At 38.8% G+C, this 20,477-nt stretch overlaps 1 protein-coding gene across 2 annotated transcripts; it reads left to right on the top strand.

Moving 5' to 3' along the window:
• Positions 1-2,041: 2,041 nt before the first annotated feature.
• On the top strand, positions 2,042-11,676 carry CYP2R1 (cytochrome P450 family 2 subfamily R member 1). 2 transcript variants are annotated; one of them, XM_017525611.2, is made up of 5 exons: positions 2,042-2,404; positions 5,889-6,030; positions 9,017-9,649; positions 10,234-10,563; positions 11,386-11,676. In XM_017525611.2, exons 1-5 carry the CDS (start codon positions 2,180-2,182, stop codon positions 11,559-11,561), a joined length of 1,506 nt encoding a protein of 501 aa, XP_017381100.1. In that variant the 5' UTR covers positions 2,042-2,179; the 3' UTR covers positions 11,562-11,676. The 2 variants fall into 2 exon arrangements, with proteins under 2 accessions (XP_017381100.1, XP_037593434.1); XM_037737506.1 differs by lacking the exon at positions 2,042-2,404 and adding an exon at positions 2,753-2,829.
• The last annotated feature ends 8,801 nt before the right edge of the window (positions 11,677-20,477 follow it).

Below are 20,477 nucleotides of genomic sequence, written 5' to 3'. Positions count from 1 at the left end.
GGTGCTGCAAAGGCAGGGTTGACCTCAGGCATCCCATAGGTGATATTCCACAGCTCCTGGCGCCTCAACAGCATTGCCTCCCACCCACTGTCCCAATATCCATCCTGTGTCATCTCCACTGGCCTTTGGTAAGAAATTAGAGACAAGGTTTAGAGCAATGATCTCTCATAATTATTTTTTTATTAGATTATTAATAAGAATTTTAAGGAATCTCTTAATAGGCATTTGTAATAGGCAGTAAGTAGATATTCTGTGGCTGGAGATTCTGTGACACATACTCTGTGGGGGTAACTTCAGCCCCTAGGCATGGTCACAAACCAGTTAAACAAAAAAACTCAAAGGCCTAACTAACTTGCTGATTTCCACAGTGTCCCTGCATGGGAGATGTGGAGAAACTGGAAACACTGTCAGAGGACAGGGTTTGCTTAGTATATGAAGCCTTTGCCCTTGGTATTTCCTCTGCTTGAAATATTTTCCCCCATGTCTGCCTCAAGTTTCCCTTCTACAGTAGGCAGAATAATGCTCCCCTCCCCCAATAGGTCCACATACTAATCCCCAGAACCTGTAAATATGTTAGGTTTCATGGCAAGAGGAATTAAGGTTGCAGCTGGAGTTAAATGGCTAATCTGCTGATCTTGAGATGGGGATTATCTAGATGGGTCCAATATAATCACAATGATCATCACAAGTGGAAGAGAGAAGTAAAAGAGAGAGAGAGTCAGAGAGACAGCAATGTGGGAAGGATCTGAACTGACATTAGTGGCCTTCAAGAGGAAGGAATGGGGATGAAAGCCAAGGAATGTGGACAGCCTCTAGAAGCTGAAAAAGGCAAGGAAATAGATTCTCCCCTAATCTCTAGAAGGAATGAAGCCCTACAAACACCTCTCTTTCAGCCCAGGAAGACCCATTTTGGACTTTTCACTTCAAGAATGGTAAGAAAATACATTTGTGTGGTTGTAAGCCATTAAATTCGTGGTAATTTGTTACAGCAGCAGTAGGAAACGAATACACCTCTTTAGCAGTTGATCTCAGCTTCAACATCATCTTCTTAATTAAACTTTCCTTGACATCCTTCAACAGCTATAATAATCTCCCCAACCACCAGGCATTTTCTGTAAGACACTTTTCATTTGCTTATGATTATCTAAAATTATTATTTCCACGTTATTGTTCTTCCCTCTCCTAAGAATGTAAGTTCTAGAAAAGTTGAGACTTTGTTACTCTTATTCACCTATGTATCTCCATTGCTTAGGACATGGCAACACAGTAGACATTCAACAAATATTTGTTGTATGAAGGAGCCATAAGCTAACGTGGACCATAAAACTCATGCCACTGCTAAATCACAATTAGAGGGCAGCTGTTAGAATCTGAGTCCCAAACCCAGTAAGTCCTGCATTGCAAGGAGCTGTCGAATAGAAAACAGGAATAAAAACTGAAATAGCAAGAATAATTATGAAATCAGTTGCTTAACTCCAGGCAGTAGAGGCAGAAAAATAGTAAATACTCTTCGTGAACAAGTGCAGACAAGAATCCCGTGACTGCCAATAAGTAATCAGTCTGGAAAGACCAGAGAGGGGTCAAATATAGGTAAACTGCTCAATCATCACAATTTTAAAAGATCACACACAAAATACGTGAACAGGAGAAACAGTAAAACAAGACAAAACAGTAAAATTACTTTCTTTTACTACTGATGGGTCAATTTTCTACTGGAAATTCTGAAAACTATCAGGTTCAGCTAGACTGCAGTGTTGATCATCTCTCCAGTTTTCCTAGTCCAAAATGAATTAAGTAGACCTGGTACTTAAAGACAGTTTAAGAAAGGGCTGGCCACAGAGAAGTAGGATCCGCCTAGCCCCAGTGAGTGAGGCCATCCAGACACATCGTATGCCCCGGTGTAAATATTCTGGAAAACTGCCTCCTGGCTCAATGACCTGCATAGAGCCGTGCGACCTCCAAAGCGCAGCACCCGCGACCAGCCCCGCAGAACCGACTCAAAGCCGCGCAAAGCTAGAGAGTAGTTGTCCCGCGGGGGCTTGAGCTCTAACTCAGCCAGCCAATGGCCACGGAGCTAGGGCAGAACCTGAGGATATCCTACCAATGGGAGTGCGGCAGGGTTGCAGTGAGTGCCCGGGTCTCAAGGCTGCGGTAGAGTTCGCAGCACCAGCCCCGGCCGATGTGGAAACTTTGGAGAGCTGAAGAGGGAGCGGCGGCGCTCGGCGGCGCACTCTTCCTGCTGCTCTTCGCGCTGGGGGTCCGCCAGCTCCTGAAGCAGAGGCGGCCGATGGGCTTCCCTCCGGGGCCGCCGGGGCTGCCATTTATCGGCAACATCTATTCCCTGGCCACCTCGGCGGAGTTTCCCCATGTCTACATGAGAAAGCAGAGCCAGGTGTACGGAGAGGTACAGTCCCGACGGGACCCGGGCAGGGAGGGCCGCCCCGCCAGGCTGGCCAGGGCTGGCTGGGGCCTTCCTGGTTAGACTTACGGCCGCTCCTGACCCGAGTAGCCAGGAACTCTCCGTGTGCCGGCTGCCGTTTGAGGAAAACCCACTTCCCGGGTCTGGGAGGGAGAAGTCCGCGACGCCGTGCCCCCTGGGACGGAAGTCCCGCCCCTGCCGGTGCCCCACTCCAGGCCAAGGCCCCAAGGCGATCCAGGCCTGATTTTCCCGCCAGCGCTCGAGCTCTTGCTCTTGCGCCTGCGCCGTTTGGCTCGCGGGCGGTGCCGCAGCTTCAGGTGCGGGAGTGATGCCGGCCCTCAGGCGCGGGCGGCTTGCGAGTTGGCCGTGCAGCTCTGTGGAAGCTGCACGCGGCCTGTCGGAAAATCAAGGTCTACTGAGTTCTAGATGGTTAATAGCAGGTTCTTCGGTGTTAGCAGTCGACGAACGACTGGTGTAGGCGTTTGCTGTGGGGATGGAGAACGCAGGGGAACACCCCTGACAGAGAAGCGGGGCCTGGGAATTGATTGTGAACGTGTGAATGAATTGATGACTAAAATCCGCTGCGGGGGTCCTACAGCACAGACGCCAATGCCGTTCTGACTGGCTGGGAACGTCCCCTTAGCAGATGCTTAAAAGGCGCCTGCTGTGTGCCACTGTCACTGCCAACTTGGTGACTCATTTAAAACTCAAAACCAGCCGGTGAGGTCGGTACTTCGCTCCTCCCCATTCTACGGAGGAGAAAGCAGCACGGAAATGCCCAGTGACTGGCAGAGGAAAAGGCGACCCCCGCTTGGTTGTGGGTGTGCCGACGTCTGGAGAGGGCAGCAGTTTCCAAGGGTCCTGGCCAGAGCGCCTCTATTTTGTTTTGAATTACACTTATTTATATGCAACTACAGGCCAGGCTCCTGCCGGAGTTTCTCAGCATGTGCTGTGTGGTTCAAAGTAGAGAGAAAAAGAGTGCCCCAAGAAAGATATCATGTAGTATGGTCCCTAAAGACTTGGTATGGTTAGGATAGTATGGCAGTTAAGGGATGCATTCCAAATGAGGAAACAAACCAAGCAAAGGTAGAAAAGCGTGGCAGTCATTTAATGGTTTTCATCAACAGCACTTTGCACATTTGTCTGTTATTAGCACTTAGACCGTGATGTTATAATATGCTTAAATGTATGTATCCACAACTATTAATTAATTCAACATATATTTCTATTGTCATGTGCTGTGCACTGTCATAAGTGCTAGAGATGTAGCAGTGACCAAAACAGATTCCTGCCCTTATGTACCTTACGTTCTAGTGGGAGGATGATAGACAAAATGTAAACACAATTAAGTAAATTATATAATATGTTCGAAGAGTACAGAGTAGGAAGTAACTAAATTAGGATAAAGGAATGGAGAATGCTGGGGGGGGGAGGGTCAGATTTTAAATTGGTTAATCAGAACCGGCCTTGCCACAAAGATAGCATCTGAACAAAGACTTAAAGGAAATGAAGGAGCAAGCTATGGGAATATCAAAAGGAAGAACATTCTAGACTAAGAGAAGAGCAAGAAGAAAGGTCATGAAGCAAGAGAATGCCATGTTGAGAATTACATGTAAAAAGACAAGGGTGAAATTAGGGAAACTAGTTAGAAAGTTGTGGTTATAACGTAAGGGAGAAATGCAGGTGACTTAGACCAGTCACCTGCAGGTTATAAGAAATAGTCTGATTAGAAACAGACTATAGAAACAACATGGCTGCTGAGCAGTTGGATGTGGAGTTTGGAAGAAAATGATGAGTCAGTGTGGGTGACTGCAAAGTTTTGGGCCTCAACAACTTGAAGGATGTATGGAGTGGTCATTAATTGGGAGAGTGAAAAATTATGGGTAGGGCTGGTTTGGGCAAGGGAAAGAGACATGAAGATCATGGAGTGATCTAGAAGAGGGCAAGGAAAATGTTTTGTGTATTCCTGTTTACATCTCTACTAGCATTATAATTAGCCCATAATTGGCACTAAAAATTATTAAATAAATCAAAGAATATATAAGCTAATCTTGGATAGATCAAAGCAGTTTAAGTTTTCACAATTTGATTTACAAACCTTTACCAAAAGTCCTTGAAAACCGTGTATACAGAAATAGATACTAGTTCAAGTAAAAATTTCTCCAGTTCTACCCTCAAATAGAGGACCGTCTCAGATTCTTGAGTAAAGGTGGATTGTGTAACAGCTTTCTCAAGCCATGGCTCCTCCTTGACTTTTGTAATCCCTGGTGTCCACAGCTTGAAGCTCTATCCTGAAGCTCTGTTCTGAAATACATTTGCCCTCTGTTCTGCCTTCATAGTGATACAACTTTAAGTTCATGGCTCTTTTACTATTCTTGTAAAATCCCATCTTTTTATTGTCTCTGCTAAAGTTGACTTCTGCAAACAGACTTTCCTTTAATAGGACTACATTACTGCTTTGTCCCCACTTTGCTCGGCTAGTAGCCATTCCCTTTTACTTAGAACTCTTCCATTGTCACTTTTGACTAATACCACTGCTTATGGCAGGCAGTCCCTGTTCTTTTCCCAAGGTTTTGGATATACCTACTGCTCAGTTGGCAGGGCCCACCCTTGGGCCAAAGACGCTGGTGGCCCCATTACTCAGCTGGTTGGTTGTTACCACTTGGCAGACCTCATGACCTTTGCTGATATAACTTTCTACTGAACTTCCTTCACTGGACTAGGCCCTTATATTGGGTTAGCTAGAATAGACTGCAGGAGGTGTGAAATTGTAAGTGAGCCTGAGGTGAGGCACAGGGCAGACAACTCCAGCAAGGCATGGAATGGATCCTGTTTGCCTTCCCCTTAACTGAAAGGCAGCCACCTAGCCTTTGTGGTAAATGCCTTTCCTCCAAGGTCAGGTTCCCTTAGGGCCCTCTCCATTAACTTTGTGGAATTGAGAGCCAAATACAAATGGGCTTAGTTACAATATGTTTATACTTCAAAGTTGTCTCTCAGGTCTTTGACAATCCTCTCCCTCACTAGCCTCATTCATCTTGTAAATAAAAGGAGATTCCTAGATATCATTGAACAGTTTGGGATGGAATGAATCATAAAAGAGAGGTATATCAAATATATTTTCTTTGGCAATACTGAAGCCCAAATAGGTTAAGTGTTCTGCCCAGAGTCTCTTATCTGTTTAATGTCAAACCTTAAACTAGACTCAGGCCTCCTGAGTCCAATACCCTTTTCATTATACTGTTGGTAAGATTGTGACTTCAGGCACTGAATGCATAATGAAATCACAATTTTACATGTCTTGTAGAAGGAGGATACTCTGAACATTGTCAGTTGAGTAATAACTGCTTACATTTTCAGGGACCTAACAAATCCTGGAAGAGCTGCAGTTACCACTTGTAGATTTTCATGGTTATATTTCTCAATATATTCTGCCATTTAAATGTTGTTTTTCTTTTCCTCTTCTTAAAAGATCTTCAGTTTAGATCTTGGAGGCATATCAACTGTGGTTCTAAATGGCTATGATATAGTTAAGGAATGCCTTGTTCATCAAAGTGAAATTTTTGCAGACAGACCATGCCTTCCTTTATTCATGAAGATGACAAAAATGGGAGGTATGTTTATTTTCACCAATTTAGTGATTTACTAAGTTATTTTAAATCACATTTCTTATTTTAAGTTTTAGTACATAGAGTTGGATTATTTTGTACTGATTAACAAGAAACTATTTACTTATAGAACCTAGTATTTGAGGACCTTTCAGGCTGAACTACATTCATATTTTAGACTAGTACATTGCTAATTCTATTGATGTCAGCTCTAATAAGTACTATAAATAATGTTTTAAAGAATCAGCACCTAATAACATCAGGTTTTGTGAAGTAAGTTAGGAATAAACACACACTTGGACTTGAATCAGAAGTGCCCTTTTGAACCCATCTTGAGTACTTGATGATATTTTTACTATCATTTTACTTATAAGGTTACAGAACTTGAAACAGCTTTCTTGACTGCTAAGCACTGTGATTAGTAAGCGCAGAGTTGCACAGTTTGTGTAAAGGACTAGCATTCTATATTGTTTAGTGTTGATCAGTGTTGGAGATTCCATATTCAACAAGGGGGAAAGACTGCAAGTTGACAAAATTGGTAAGAAGAAAGCAGCAACAGACCCCCTAAAATGGAATTTTCAAATCACATACAGTGGTTTTAATAGTTAATAGTATAAGAATTTTTACTAAAGTGGTATCCCAAATTCTCTAATGTGAGTTTCACATTTAATTTCAAAGAAAAATTTAATATCTTGCTTACATGGGCTAAAAATAAAGACATTGGTTAAAAAGACAAAAATAAAAATCCCATATTACATCACAAAGCAAATCAACTAATACAGAGAAAACACCAATTGTAAAACTGAATTCTCAGGCCATTATGATTTTAATTTTATTATTATATCATTATAATTTTCAAGTATAATGATACTTGAAAACAGTAACATAAATAAAAAACAAACCTCTAACCTCTTAAATGCTCTTCTAAATAACAATTAGACCAAAGAAGAAGCCACAATTATAGAAGACCTTTAAAAAGATGATGCAAATGAAAGATAAGTAATATTTGAGACAAAGTATATATTTTTCAAAGCTGTAAATTTATTGTTTAGACTATTTTTATCATAAAGATAAAGCATTCAACTTAAGATTTTTTTAAGCAGAACATTATGTGTGTTGTTTTAAGGTACTATGTACTGACCTCGGAAGTAGAAAATCATGGCCACTATTAAGCCCACTGTGTGAATGGAAAAATGTTGCCCTTTGGGTAGATCCAGCCTCATGCCCAGGCAACAGCTTGGCCAGTGTAGGGTTATAATAAACAGTGCTCCTCTGTATCTTCTTGTTTATATACTCCATGTGCACGTATTTCTCTAGGGCTGGTTTCATCTTGGCACCATTGCACTAGCTGTTCCCTCTAACTCCAGTGGTCTTTCCTCAGGTATTTCCTTGTTTCACTCCGTCATCTCCTGTGAGTCTTTACTTAGATGTCATCTTCTCAGTGAGGCTTTTGCTGACTACCCTATATCTTTTTACTTGCTATATAATTTATTTGTTATTTTGTCTGTCTCTCCTATCAGTGTGTAAGCTCTGAGAAAGTAGGAATCTTTGCTTCTTTTGTTTCCTGATATATTTCTGACACTTAGAACATTGTCTGGAACATAGTGGGTGTTCCACAAAAACATGTTACATGAATATTTGTTGAATGAATAGTCATCTGGGAGTATAGAAAAAGAAGGGACTATGGGAATATAAGATTGCTACATAGCACTAATGACTTCCTTACATATGATAACTTTTTAATAAGCTCTAGATTCAAAAACTATTGTACAAAGTTGTTAGAATATAAATTTTGTATGCACCTTATGTACACAAGAGATTGTAACATTTTTCATTTTGGGTTGTATTAGTCCATTTTGTGTTCCTATAAAAAAAATACCAGAGGCTGGGTAACCTATAAAGGATAGAGATTTAATTGGCTCATGGTTCTGCATGCCTTATAGGAAGCGTGGTGCTGGCATCTGCTTCTGCTGAGGTCATCTGCTTCTTCTGAAGCTCATAATCATGGCAAAAGGCATTGGGGAAAGCCAGCATGTCATATGGCAAGAGTGGGAGCAAGAGAGTGAGTAGCAGGAGGACCTAAACCTTTTAACAACCAGATCTCGCATTAGCTAACTGAGTGGGAACTTATTTATTACCAAGGGGATGTTTTAAGACCATTAATAAGGGATCTGCCCCTATGATCCAATCTGTTCCCACCAGGCCTCACCTCCAACATTGAGAATCATATATCAATGTGAGATTTATCATAGATAGCCAGTAATGAGTGAAATTTTGAGTAAAGTATATATTACATAAATATGTGCACTGAAGATGTTGAATTAATTTAAGGGGGAAATTTTCCATAGTAGCCACATCAAAACAGCAGATACACTGTGAAGACTCTGAAATTTTAAGGTAGGCAATATCAGCATTAGAAAAGTTTGAGCTTCATTTTGTCCTTTTGACTTCAGCATTTCACTAAATTGACAACTCATTCAGAGTACCCTTGTCTCTGCCATAGTTACTTTGTTGTCTACCATATCCCTTTAAGAGGAAGAAATATATGTTCTAAAAGCCATTCTCTTTTAAGCGGAAAATTTATAATTCTAGAAGGATGATTTTTTAGGTATTTGTTTAGTCTAAGAAAAAATTTTGCCCATAGAACACGTGGTCATTTGTCTTTTGTAAATTAGGCTTATAGTAAAAGTTGGAGAATATAGTCACCCTGGGCCTATTTTACCAGGTTAAATTACACAAGACTGACTAGCTTCTTACAGTGGTAAAATTATAAGTCTTTTCTGCCAGTCCCCAGATAAGGAATAGAAAAACTTTATCTGTTTTAATACTCTGGCTAATGAGTTACTGAGAACAAGACCCAACCATGTAGTTATATAGGAGGATAATTTGGAGAAGAATGACTAACCATCCATTTAAAAAATTTTGTTCCCTCTCAGCTGTTAGATACAGAGAAGTAGAAATTATACAATATTTTAATACCTTGTTTTTTCAGGCTTACTCAATTCCAGATACGGCCGAGGATGGGTGGATCACAGAAAAATAGCTGTAAACAGCTTTCGATATTTTGGATATGGCCAAAAGTCTTTTGAATCTAAAATCTTAGAAGAAACCAAATTTTTCATTGATGCTATTGAAACATACAAAGGTAGACCTTTTGACTTTAAACAATTAATAACAAATGCTGTTTCAAACATAACCAATCTGATTATTTTTGGAGAACGATTCACTTACGAAGACACTGATTTTCAGCACATGATTGAGTTATTTAGTGAAAATGTGGAACTAGCTGCCAGTGCCTCAGTCTTCTTGTATAACGCCTTTCCATGGATTGGCATCCTACCTTTTGGAAAACATCAACAGCTCTTTAGAAATGCAGCTGTGGTCTATAATTTTCTCTCCAGACTTATTGAAAAAGCTTCAGTCAGCAGAAAGCCTCAGTTACCTCAGCATTTTGTTGATGCTTATTTAGATGAGATGGATCAAGGTAAAAATGACCCATTGTCTACTTTCTCCAAAGAAAACCTAATTTTCTCAGTGGGTGAACTCATCATTGCTGGAACGGAAACTACAACCAATGTGCTTCGGTGGGCAATTCTTTTCATGGCCCTTTATCCTAATATTCAAGGTGAGGATTCTCTTGATAATCTCAGGGTCTGTCCTTACATGTAGGGTTCATATATGTTTTTGAGTCTTGGCCATGCACAATACGTTTTCTTTAGGAACTCCTGCTGTGCCAGCCAAGGGTAGAAATATGTAATATTTACAAAAAAGTTTTCAAATCTATATCTCAATTCATGTAAAAAAAAAATCTCTGAAATAGGTCTTATTATGCCTATTTTATAAATGAGGAAAAAGGCTGAGTATCTGCAAGTGGTGGAGCTGGAACCTGAACTCTGATTTTTTTTAATTAAAAAATTAATTTTATGCTCTACTGTTTTTCTTACTGAGAGTGATGTTACTCTAATTCTAGATTTATTTAATGTTTATTCTTATTACTTCTAATATGTTTTGCACAGTACAGCTACCCAGAGCACTGGCTACTATTAGCATATATTTCAGTGGAACTCCCAGATAATAAAAAATCTGAATCTGGGTATATCTATATCCTGTTGTCTGTTATAGGTTATCCTTTATTTTATTCCAAAGGGAAATAACTTTAGCTGTAATTCTAAGAATTGCATAATAACTCGAATACTTTTTCTCTGACAGGACAAGTTCAGAAAGAGATTGATTTAATTATGGGCCCCAGTGGGAAGCCTTCTTGGGACGACAAATGCAAAATGCCTTATACTGAGGCAGTTTTGCATGAAGTTTTAAGATTCTGTAACATAGTTCCATTAGGGATTTTCCATGCAACCTCTGAAGATACAGTTGTACGTGGTTATTCCATTCCTAAAGGTACAACAGTAATTACAAATCTTTATTCCGTACACTTTGATGAAAAGTACTGGAGAGAACCAGAAGTATTCCATCCTGAGCGATTTCTGGACAACAGTGGATATTTTGCCAAGAAGGAAGCTTTGATTCCTTTTTCCCTAGGTAAGCAAACTTTCACAGGGCATAACTTTAGAATAAAGGATAATAGTAGTTCATTAGATATAGCATCTTAATCTGAAGCATCCTGCTATAGAATTAAATATTCTAAATCTAAAAACATAGCACTGAACAGGAGAGAATGATTTAATTGGAAGTAATTAACACCTGCTTTTGCTTAAAATAAGCCATAATTTATTAACAAGAGATAAACTTTTGAGAACTTCTGGCTTCTTCTAAAACTCTTTTTGCCTGTGGCTCTTTGGCTTATAGTCAAAACTTGTGAACTGAGAAGTCAGTGACAGGTAGGTTGAGAAACTGAGACCCAGAGAGGGAAAAAACACAGTCACTTAAGTAAAACTAGAATCTCACTCTCTTGGCTTCTGGTTATTGTACCTCCTCTTCAACTAGGAAAATATTGCTTCTTCTTTGAAAAGGTACACAAAACCCATGGAACTCTTCCCCTTCAATGGTGAAGACTACACAATTAGTTGAAATGAAGTGGTCTTTTCTTGAGCAAAATATCTCACCTCAAATTAGATTTTTCATGGCGTATTTTAGGCTCTGCTGTACAATACAAGGGAAGTGGGAGTTGGAACTAAAGTCTTACAAAAGTCCGTTGTCTGACAAAAGGAAGTAAAGGAATGGGTTCTGGGAGCTGAACTGTCAATTTCTATTATTTGAGATTTAAGAAAATCCTTCAATAAACATAATTCCCTCTCACTTTCTTTAAATTCCAGATTTTCTGAATGACACCCAAATATTAGACATTAATTTTGGTAAATATTGGAGGTTTAAAAAATTATTATATCTGCTTTTTCTGTTTAGGGAGAAGACATTGTCTTGGAGAACAGTTGGCTCGGATGGAAATGTTTTTGTTTTTTACAGCATTGCTTCAGAGGTTTCATTTGCATTTTCCACATGAACTAGTTCCAAATCTGAAGCCCAGGTTAGGCATGACGTTGCAGCCCCAACCATACCTCATCTGTGCTGAAAGACGCTGAAAGTGCCTGGATGTTTTAGGGAACAAGGTTGTATATTGCCTTATGCCTGAACTTTGTTTAATTTAATCAATGTGTGTATTAGAATAAAAGTTACAGCGTTATAAAGCCAAATGAACACAGATGTGTCTTAAAATAGTATGAGAGCAGTAACAAGCATTAGCTGTGATTGTTTTCAAGATTTTATAACTTCTGGGGTAAGATTCTCTGTTGAGAGACACAAAGGTGCAAATAATGGGTGTTGCTTAAAATGCTAAGAAGGGTCAGGGACACCCTAAGCAGAGCATCTTGTTTAGTACCTGGTACTTCTCATCTGGTACTCACCTGGTACTACTCCATCTGGCTCTGTCCTGGGAAGCCTTGGTTCCAGAAACCAGCTCCCTTCTGATCAGGTATTGTCATTAATGAACTCTATGGTACCAGTCCAGTTTAATAGAATACTACAGAAGAAATTAAAACCCAAATAAATGAGTTTGGATTATAGAGGTATTTTAGATATGGTGACAGATGGTAGAAGAAATATGTATTTAATGTAGAGCCTGCCAGTGCTTTGAAATCTTGCTTCCTGCTCTGTCTTCACAAGAACTGTGTCTAAATGAGGGTCTGTGTGACCCTAAGTGTTCATCTTCATAGCAGCAGTTAAGTAGATAGGACATTACAATAATATATTTAAATTTTAAAATGATACATGGCTATTGAATCTTTGTTAGAACATTTTCCCTGGCACCACTTCTTTCTAAAACCAATCACAAGGATTAAAGATGGAATTATTTTACATATTTTAAAGGTCTCTAGGCACTTCCATGGGTTACTGTTATTTTTCTAAAGGTAATTATATTCAAATCCAAAAGCATGCTTTAGAGACAGGGCAACTGTGTAAACTGGAACACTTGAGAGTAAATTCATAATTCTGTCAGGACAACAAGGGTAAATTGTGACTGCCCTAAACAAACTGGAATGTATATTAACTCAGCTATTTTTACATTACCATTTCTTCTAAAGTTGTTAATTATGGGTACCTGCTCTCGTAACATGGATCATGAATAGTTGCAGCCTTAGAGTCAGTGCACACAACAATGACTTCTATAAAGAATATGGATTTGACAAGATCAGGAAGAGGCAGTTGTGGGCACAGCTTCAGCAGACTAACATTTGTGCCTGCCAGCCCTGAAGAGAGCAGTGGATCTCCCAGCACAGTGCTCAAGATCTGCTAAGGGACAGACTGCCTCCTCAAGTGTGTCCTTGACCCCCATGTCTCCTGACTGGGAGATGCCTCCCATCAGGGGTTAACAGACACATCATACAGTAGAGCTTTGGCTGGCATCTGGCAGGTGCGCCTCTGGGATGAAGCTTCCAGAGGAAGGAACAGGCAGCAATCTTTGCTGTTCTGTAGCCTCTGCTGGTGATACAGGCAAACAGGGTCTGGAGTGGACCTTCAGCAAACTCCAGCAGAGCTGCAGCAAAGGGGACTGACTGCTAGATTGAAAACTAACAAACAGGAATAGCATCAACATCAGCTCAAAGGATGTCCACAGAGAAACTCTATCCAAAGGTCACCAACATTAAAGACGAAAGGTAGGTAAATCCACAAAGATGAGGAAAAAATAGCACAAGAAGCCTGAAAATTTGAAAACCCAGAACACCTTTTCTTCTCCAAAGAAATACAACTCCTCGCCAACAAGGGAACAAAACTGGACAGAGAATCAGTTTGATGAATTGACAGAAGTAGGCTTCAGAATGTGAGTAGTAACAAAATCCTCCAAGCTAAAGAGGCATGTTCTAACCCAATGCAGAAAAGCTAAGAACATTGAAAAAGGGTTAGAGGAATTGCTAACTAGAATAACCCGTTTAGAGAAGAACATAAATGACCTGATGGAACTGAAAATCAGCATGAGAACTTTGTGAAGCATATGCAAGTATCAATACCTGAATCGATCAAGTGGAAGAAAGGATATCAATGATTGAAGATGAACCTAATGAAATAAAGCATGAAGACAAGATTAGAGAAAAAAGAATGAAAAAAAACAAAGCCACCAAGAAATATGGGACTATGTGAGAAAACCAAACCTGTGTTTGATTGGTGTACCTGAAAGTGACAGGGAGAAAGAAATCAAGTTGGAAAACACACTTCATGATATTATGCAGGAGCACTTCCCCAAGTTTGCAAGACAGGCCAACATTCAAATTCAGAAAATATGGAGAACATCACAAAAATACTCCTGGAGAAGAGCAACCCCAAGACACATAATCATCGGATTCACCAAGGTTGAAATGAAGGAAAAAATGTTAAGGGCAGCCAGAAAGAAAGGCCAGGTTACTCAAAAAGGAAAACCCATCAGACTAACAGCAGATCTCTCTGCAGAAACTCTACAAGCCAGAAGAGAGTGGGTGCCAATATTCAACATTCTTAAAGAAAAATTCAACACAGAATTTCATATCCAGCCAAACTAAGCTTCATAAGCAAAGAAGAAAAAATTCCTTTACAGACAAGCAAATGCTGAGAGATTTTTGTCACTACCAGGCCTGCCTTACAAGAGCTCCTGAAGAAAGCACTAAATATGGAAAGGGCAAAATGGTACCAGCCACTACAAAAACATATCAAATTGTAAAGACCATTGACACTATGAAGAAACTCCATTAAATAACTGGCAAAATAACCAACTAGCATCATAATGACAGGATAATATTCACACATAACAATATTAACCTAAAATGTAAATGGGCTAAATGCCCCAATTAAAACACACAGACTGGCAAATTGAATAATGAGTCAAGACCCATTGGTGTGCTGTATTTAGGAGACCCATCTCATGTGCAAAGACACACATAGGCTCAAAATAAAGGGATGGAGAAATATTTACCAAGCAAATGGAAAGCAAAAAAAGCAGCGGTTGCAATCCTAGTCTCTGATACAATAGACGTTAGACCAACAAAGATAAAGACAAAGAAGGGCATTACATAATGGTAAAAGGATCAGTGCAACAAGAAGAGCTAACTATCCTAAATACATATGCACCCATTACAAGAACATCCAGATTCATAAAGCAAGTTCTTAGAGACCAACAAAAAGATTTAGACTCCCAGACAATAATAGTAGAAGACTTTAACACTCCACTGTCAATATTAGACAGATCAGCAAGACAGAAAATTAACAAGGATGTTTAGGACTTGAACTCAGCCCTGGGCCAAGTGGACCTAATGGACATCTACAGAGCTCTCCACACCAAATCAACAGAATGTACATTCTTTTCAGCACCACATCACACTTATTCGAAAATTGACCACATAATTGGAAGTAAAACACTCCTCAGCAAATGCAAAAGAACAGAAATCATAACAAACAGTCTCTCAGACCACAGTGCAATCAAATTAGAACTCAGAATTAAGAAACTCACTCAAAACCACACAACTACGTGGAAACTGAACAACCTGCTCCTGAATGACTACTGGGTAAATCGTGAAATTAAGGCAGAAATAAATAACTTCTTTGAAACCAATGAGAACAAAGACACAACATACCAGAATCTCTGGGACATAGTCAAAGCAGTGTTTAGAGGGAAATTTACAGCACTGAATGCCCACAAGAGAAAGCAGGAAAGATCTAAAATTGACACCCTGACATCGTAAAAGAACTAGAGGAGCAAGAGCAAATTCAAAAGCTAGCAAAAGACAAGAAATAAATAAGATCAGAGCAGAACTGAAGTTGATAGAGACATGAAAGACCCTTCAAAAAAAATCAACGAATCCAGGAGCTTTTTGAAAAGATCAACAAAATAGACCACTAGCCAGACAAAGAAGAAAAGAGATAAGAACCAAGTAGACACAATAAAAAATGATAAAGGGGAGATCACCTATGATCTCATAGAAATACAAACTACCATCATAGAATACTATAAACACCTCTATGCAAATAAGCTAGAAAATCTAGAAGAAATGGATAAGTTCCTGGACATATACACTCTCCCAAGACTAAATCAGGAAGAAGTTGAATCCCTAAATAGACCAATAACAAGTATTGAAATTGAGGCAGTAATTACTAGCATACCAAACAAAAGCCCAGGACCAGACAGATTCACAGCCAAATTCTACCAGAAGTACAAAGGAGTTAGTACCATTCCTTCTGAAACTATTCCAAATGATAGAAAAAGAGGGACTCCTCCCTAACTCATTTTATGAGCCCAGCATCATCCTGATACCAAAACCTGGCAAAGACACAACAAAAAAAGAAAATTTCAGGCCAATATCCCTGATGAAAATGGTTGCAAAAATCCTCAATAAAGTACTGGCAAACAGAATCCAGCAGCACATCAAAAAGCTTATCCACCACAAAGAAGTTGGCTTCATCCCTGGGATGCAAGGCTGGTTCAACATACACAAATCAATAAATGTTATCCATCGCATAAGCAGAATGAATAACAAAAACCACAAGATTATCAATAGATGCAGAGAAGACCTTCGATAAAATTCAACACCCCTTCATGCTAAAAACTCTCAATACACTAGGTTTTGAAGGAATGTATCTCAAAATAATAAGAGCTATTTATGACAAACCCACAGTCAATATTATACTGAATGGGCAAAAGCTGGAAGCATTCCCTCTGACAACCAGCACAAGACAAGGATGCCCTCTCTCACCACTCGTATTCAACATAGTATTGGAAGTTCCAGCCAGGGCAATCAGGCAGGAGAAAGAAACAAAGTGTATTCAAATAGGAAGAGAGGAAGTCAAATTGTCTCTGCAGATGACATGATAGTATATTTAGAAAACTCCATCATCTCCGACCAAAAACTCCTTAAGCTGAACAGCAACTTCAGCAAAGTCTCAGGATTCAAAAATCAATGTGCAAAAACCATGACCATTCCTATACACCAATAATAGACAAACAGCCAGATCATGAGTAAACTCCCATTCACAACCGCTACAAAGACAATAAAATACCTAGGAATACATCTTACAAAGGATGTGAAAGACCTCTTCAAGGAGAACTACAAACCACTGCTTAAGAAAATAAGAGAGGACACAAACAAATGGAAAAACATTCCATGCTTATGGATAGAATCAGTATTGTGAAAATGGCCATACTACCCAAAGTAATTTATAGATTCAATGCTATTGCCATTAAGCTACCATTGACTTTCTTCACAGAATTGGAAAAAAACTACTTTAAATTTCATATGGAACCAAAAAAGAGCCCGTATAACCAAGACAATTCTAAGCAAAAAAAAACAAAGCTGGAGGCATCATGCTACCTGACTTCAAACAATATAGCAAGGCTGCAGTAACCAAAACAAACCAAAACAGCATGATACTGGTACCAAAACAGATATGTAGACCAATGGAACAGAACAGAGGCCTCAGAAATGACACCACACATCTACAACCATCTGATCTTTGACAACCCTGACAAAAACAAGCAATGGGGAAAGGATTCCCTATTTAATAAATGGTATTGGGAAAACTGGCTAGCCAGATGCAGAAAACTGAAACTGGACTCCTTTCTTAGACCTTACACAAAAGTTAACTCAAGATGGATTAACGACTTAAATATAATACCTAAAATCATAAAAACCCTAGAAGAAAACCTAGGCAATACCATTCAGGTCATAGGCATAGGCAAAGACTTCATGAGTAAAACACCAAAAGCAATGACAACAAAAGCCAGAATTGACAAAAGGGATCTAATTAAAGTAAGAGCTTCTGCACAGCAGAAGTATCATCAGAGTGAACATGCAACCTACAAATGGGGAAAAAATTTTACAATCTATCCATCTGACAAAGGGCTAATATCCAGAATCTACAAAGAATGTAAATAAATTTACATAAACAAGAAAAAATCAAAAAGAGGGCCAAGGATATGAAAAGACACTTCTCAAAAGAAGACATTTAGGGCCGGGTGCTGTGGCTCACGCCTGTAATCCCAGCACTTTGAGAGGCTGAGATGGGTGGATCATGAGGTCGAGAGATCGGGACCATCCTGGTCAACATGGTGAAACCCCGTCTCTACTAAAAATACAAAAAAAAAAAAAAAAATTGCTGGGCATGGTGGCGCCTGCCTGTAATCCCAGCTACTCAGGAGGCTGAGGCAGGAGAATTGCCCGAACCCAGGAGGCAGAGGTTGCAGTGAGCCAAGATCGCACCATTGCACTCCAGCCTAGGTAACAGGAGCGAAACTCAGTCTCAAAAAAAAGAAGAAGAAGAAGAAGAAGACATTTATATGACCAACATACATATGAAAAAAAGCTCATCACTGGTCATTAGAGAAATGCAAATCAAAACCACAATCTCATGTCAGTTAGAATGGCAGTCATTAAAAAGTCAGGAAACAACAGTTGCTGGAGAGCATGTGGAGAAATAGGAACACTTTTACACTGTTTGTGGGAGTGTAAATTCGTTTAACCATTGAGAAAGACAGTGTGGGAATTCTTCAAGGATCTAGAAGGTAGAAATACCAGTTGACAAAACTGACAAATGGGATCTCATTAAACTAAAGAGCTTTTGCTGTTTGATTTGGCAGTTTGTCTATTATTGGTTTATAGGAACACTTGTGGTTTTTGCACATTGATTTTGAATCCTGAGACTTTATTCACACCCAATAATTTATCTTACACTTTACAATTTATAAGACTGTTTTTCATTATGCTTTCAACTCAATTATTTGGAACAGTTAGCTGCAGTAAAAAGACAATGTGGCACTTTTGGAAAAATATAAATTAACATGAATTAGTAAGTAATCCATACTGGAAAAATATATATTTTGAAATTACATTGTAACAGATGCATTGGAGCTATGCAATAGGGATGCCTTTTCTCTCTCATCAATCAATGGTAAGCTACTAATTCAAATGTTAGAAATCTAATTTCTGATTCAACAAGTGAGTACACTTAATATTTGTAACTTATCGCTGAAATAACCATAAGAATATAAACAGGAATAAAGGCATTGAGAATATGGGTGGAGGGCAATATTAGCAGATCAGATATTTTGAAAATTTAGGAGATGAAAGATGACGGGAAAATATTGAAAGAATCACAAATAAAATCATGCATTCACGAAGCCTGATGTGGAGATGTGAGCCCATTCTTCACAGGATAGCTATGGAGAAAATCAGTACATAAGGACAGAAATAGATAAGAAGAACAAAAGTGGAAAGAAATCAAGCAGATTTACTGGGATAAACAGCTGAACAATTTTCCCCATCTCATTTTCTCCTCCTATTTGTGTAGTTGTAGAACTTGCCCCCAAATGCTGAAGTAAGTCTGAATAAATTGGGTTTCTATGCCAAGGAGATGGTGGTGCTCCTACCTGGGATTGGTGCCCTAGATTGAGGGCTCCCTAATTTTGTCTGACTTTGAATGTTAAGTTCTCTAGTGCCTAAACTGTTAATCAGGTATGAGGACAAGCTTCAGTGAACCAAGTGATGATTGGGAAATGCCAACCAAAGGACTGGCCTTGAGCATTGAATAAATTTAATGATAGAACTAAGACAATGGTGGCATAAGTGTGACAATACTATCTAAATATTTTATATCTGATAAAAATAATGCATCTAACAAAAATGAGAAGAGGAGAAATGGTAGAATCGTAGAATAGAGCTTCATATAGTTAGAATTCAAAAGATACAGTTTAAAAGTGACAAGTAGTAGAAGTTTAAATATACTTAACAGTACAAGAGGATAATATTACCTTAAATTGGGTAGTGGGAGATGGAGAAGAATATGTACAAGCTAATTTTTTAATTCATAGATGAGGAGGAGATACTGTAAAGCAATGGGGTCCAAAGATAGTATAACTATAGTTATAGATCACTATACTATGGTTATACTAGTTAAATCAAAGATACTATATATCAACTAGTATCAAAGATACAAACTTTCCTAAATGTCATAATTAAAATGAGTTTTTTAAGAAAAGAGTGAATAATATGAAGAATTAAGTCCTTACAGTCACATATATAAATATAAATGGGCTTATCTCACCTATCAAAAGATGTTCATATAATATAGCATTTATCATATGAATGGTATATGAAATCAAATCAATCAAATTTGATTTCGGACCAAATCCAATGCTATATTATTGTTGTATAGAAGAGATACTTAAAACATAGTTTAAAGGTTAAAAACAAAAGGATGGTTAAAGACATGCCATGCAATACAAATAGAAAGAAAGTAGACAGAAGTCTGATCTTAATAAAACAAGGCAGAATTCAAGCCAGAAAATAAGACAAAAAAGCACATTTTTTAATTCTAAATATTATAATTCATAAGGACTTTATAAATTATAGTACCACACCAATTAACAACAACTTTCATAAAGCAGAAATTATAAGACATGCAAAAAGAAATACATAGAGAAGTACCCTAATACTGAGAGCCACGTTTCCCAGGCTGGCCTCGAACTCCTAAGCTCAAGAGATCCACCCGCCTTGGCCTCCTAAAGTGCTGGAATTACGGCATGAACCACCACGTCTAGCCAAAAATAAGGAATTTTTCTGGGTAGTGATATGGTGAGATGTCTGGGATAAATCATAAAACAAAGATACAGAATGCAGCAGTGTTAGCAAGCAAAAAGAACCCACTGCCCAATTCACCAGTAGTCAATACTATGACATAGTTTTTGAGAAAACAAAAGCTTGATATTCAAAGTAGACTTTCAGCTATTTGCTGTTGACTCCCAAATCCATACTTGTAGCCCATATCACTTTTCTGAGTTCCATACCTACATTGAAATACACTTGGTTGTCTCAAGCCCCTTAATCTCAATTTGCTCTAATCTGAATTCATCTCTTCACTCTCTAACACATCCAAAATCAACTCTGATATACCCTATCTTAGTGAATGATATTGACAGCTGTCCAAATAAGAAATCGGGAGCCACTTTTATTATCTTTCTTACCCCAATAGCAACTCAGTATCTT

Source organism: Cebus imitator, unplaced genomic scaffold (genome assembly GCF_001604975.1).
Source record: "Cebus imitator isolate Cc_AM_T3 unplaced genomic scaffold, Cebus_imitator-1.0 Scaffold39, whole genome shotgun sequence".
Classification (NCBI taxonomy): Eukaryota; Metazoa; Chordata; class Mammalia; order Primates; family Cebidae; genus Cebus; species Cebus imitator.
Note: the sequence above shows the minus strand (reverse complement) of the source record. Positions and strands in the feature narration are given on the sequence as shown.

Coding starts and splice junctions, on each gene's coding strand:
- CYP2R1 (XM_017525611.2), top strand. CDS start 2,180: ATGTGGAAACTTTGGAGAGCTGAAGAGGGAGCGGCGGCGCTCGGCGGC. Junction 6,031..9,016: donor GAAGATGACAAAAATGGGAG/GTATGTTTATTT, acceptor TTGTTTTTTCAG/GCTTACTCAATTCCAGATAC. Junction 9,650..10,233: donor CCTTTATCCTAATATTCAAG/GTGAGGATTCTC, acceptor TTTCTCTGACAG/GACAAGTTCAGAAAGAGATT.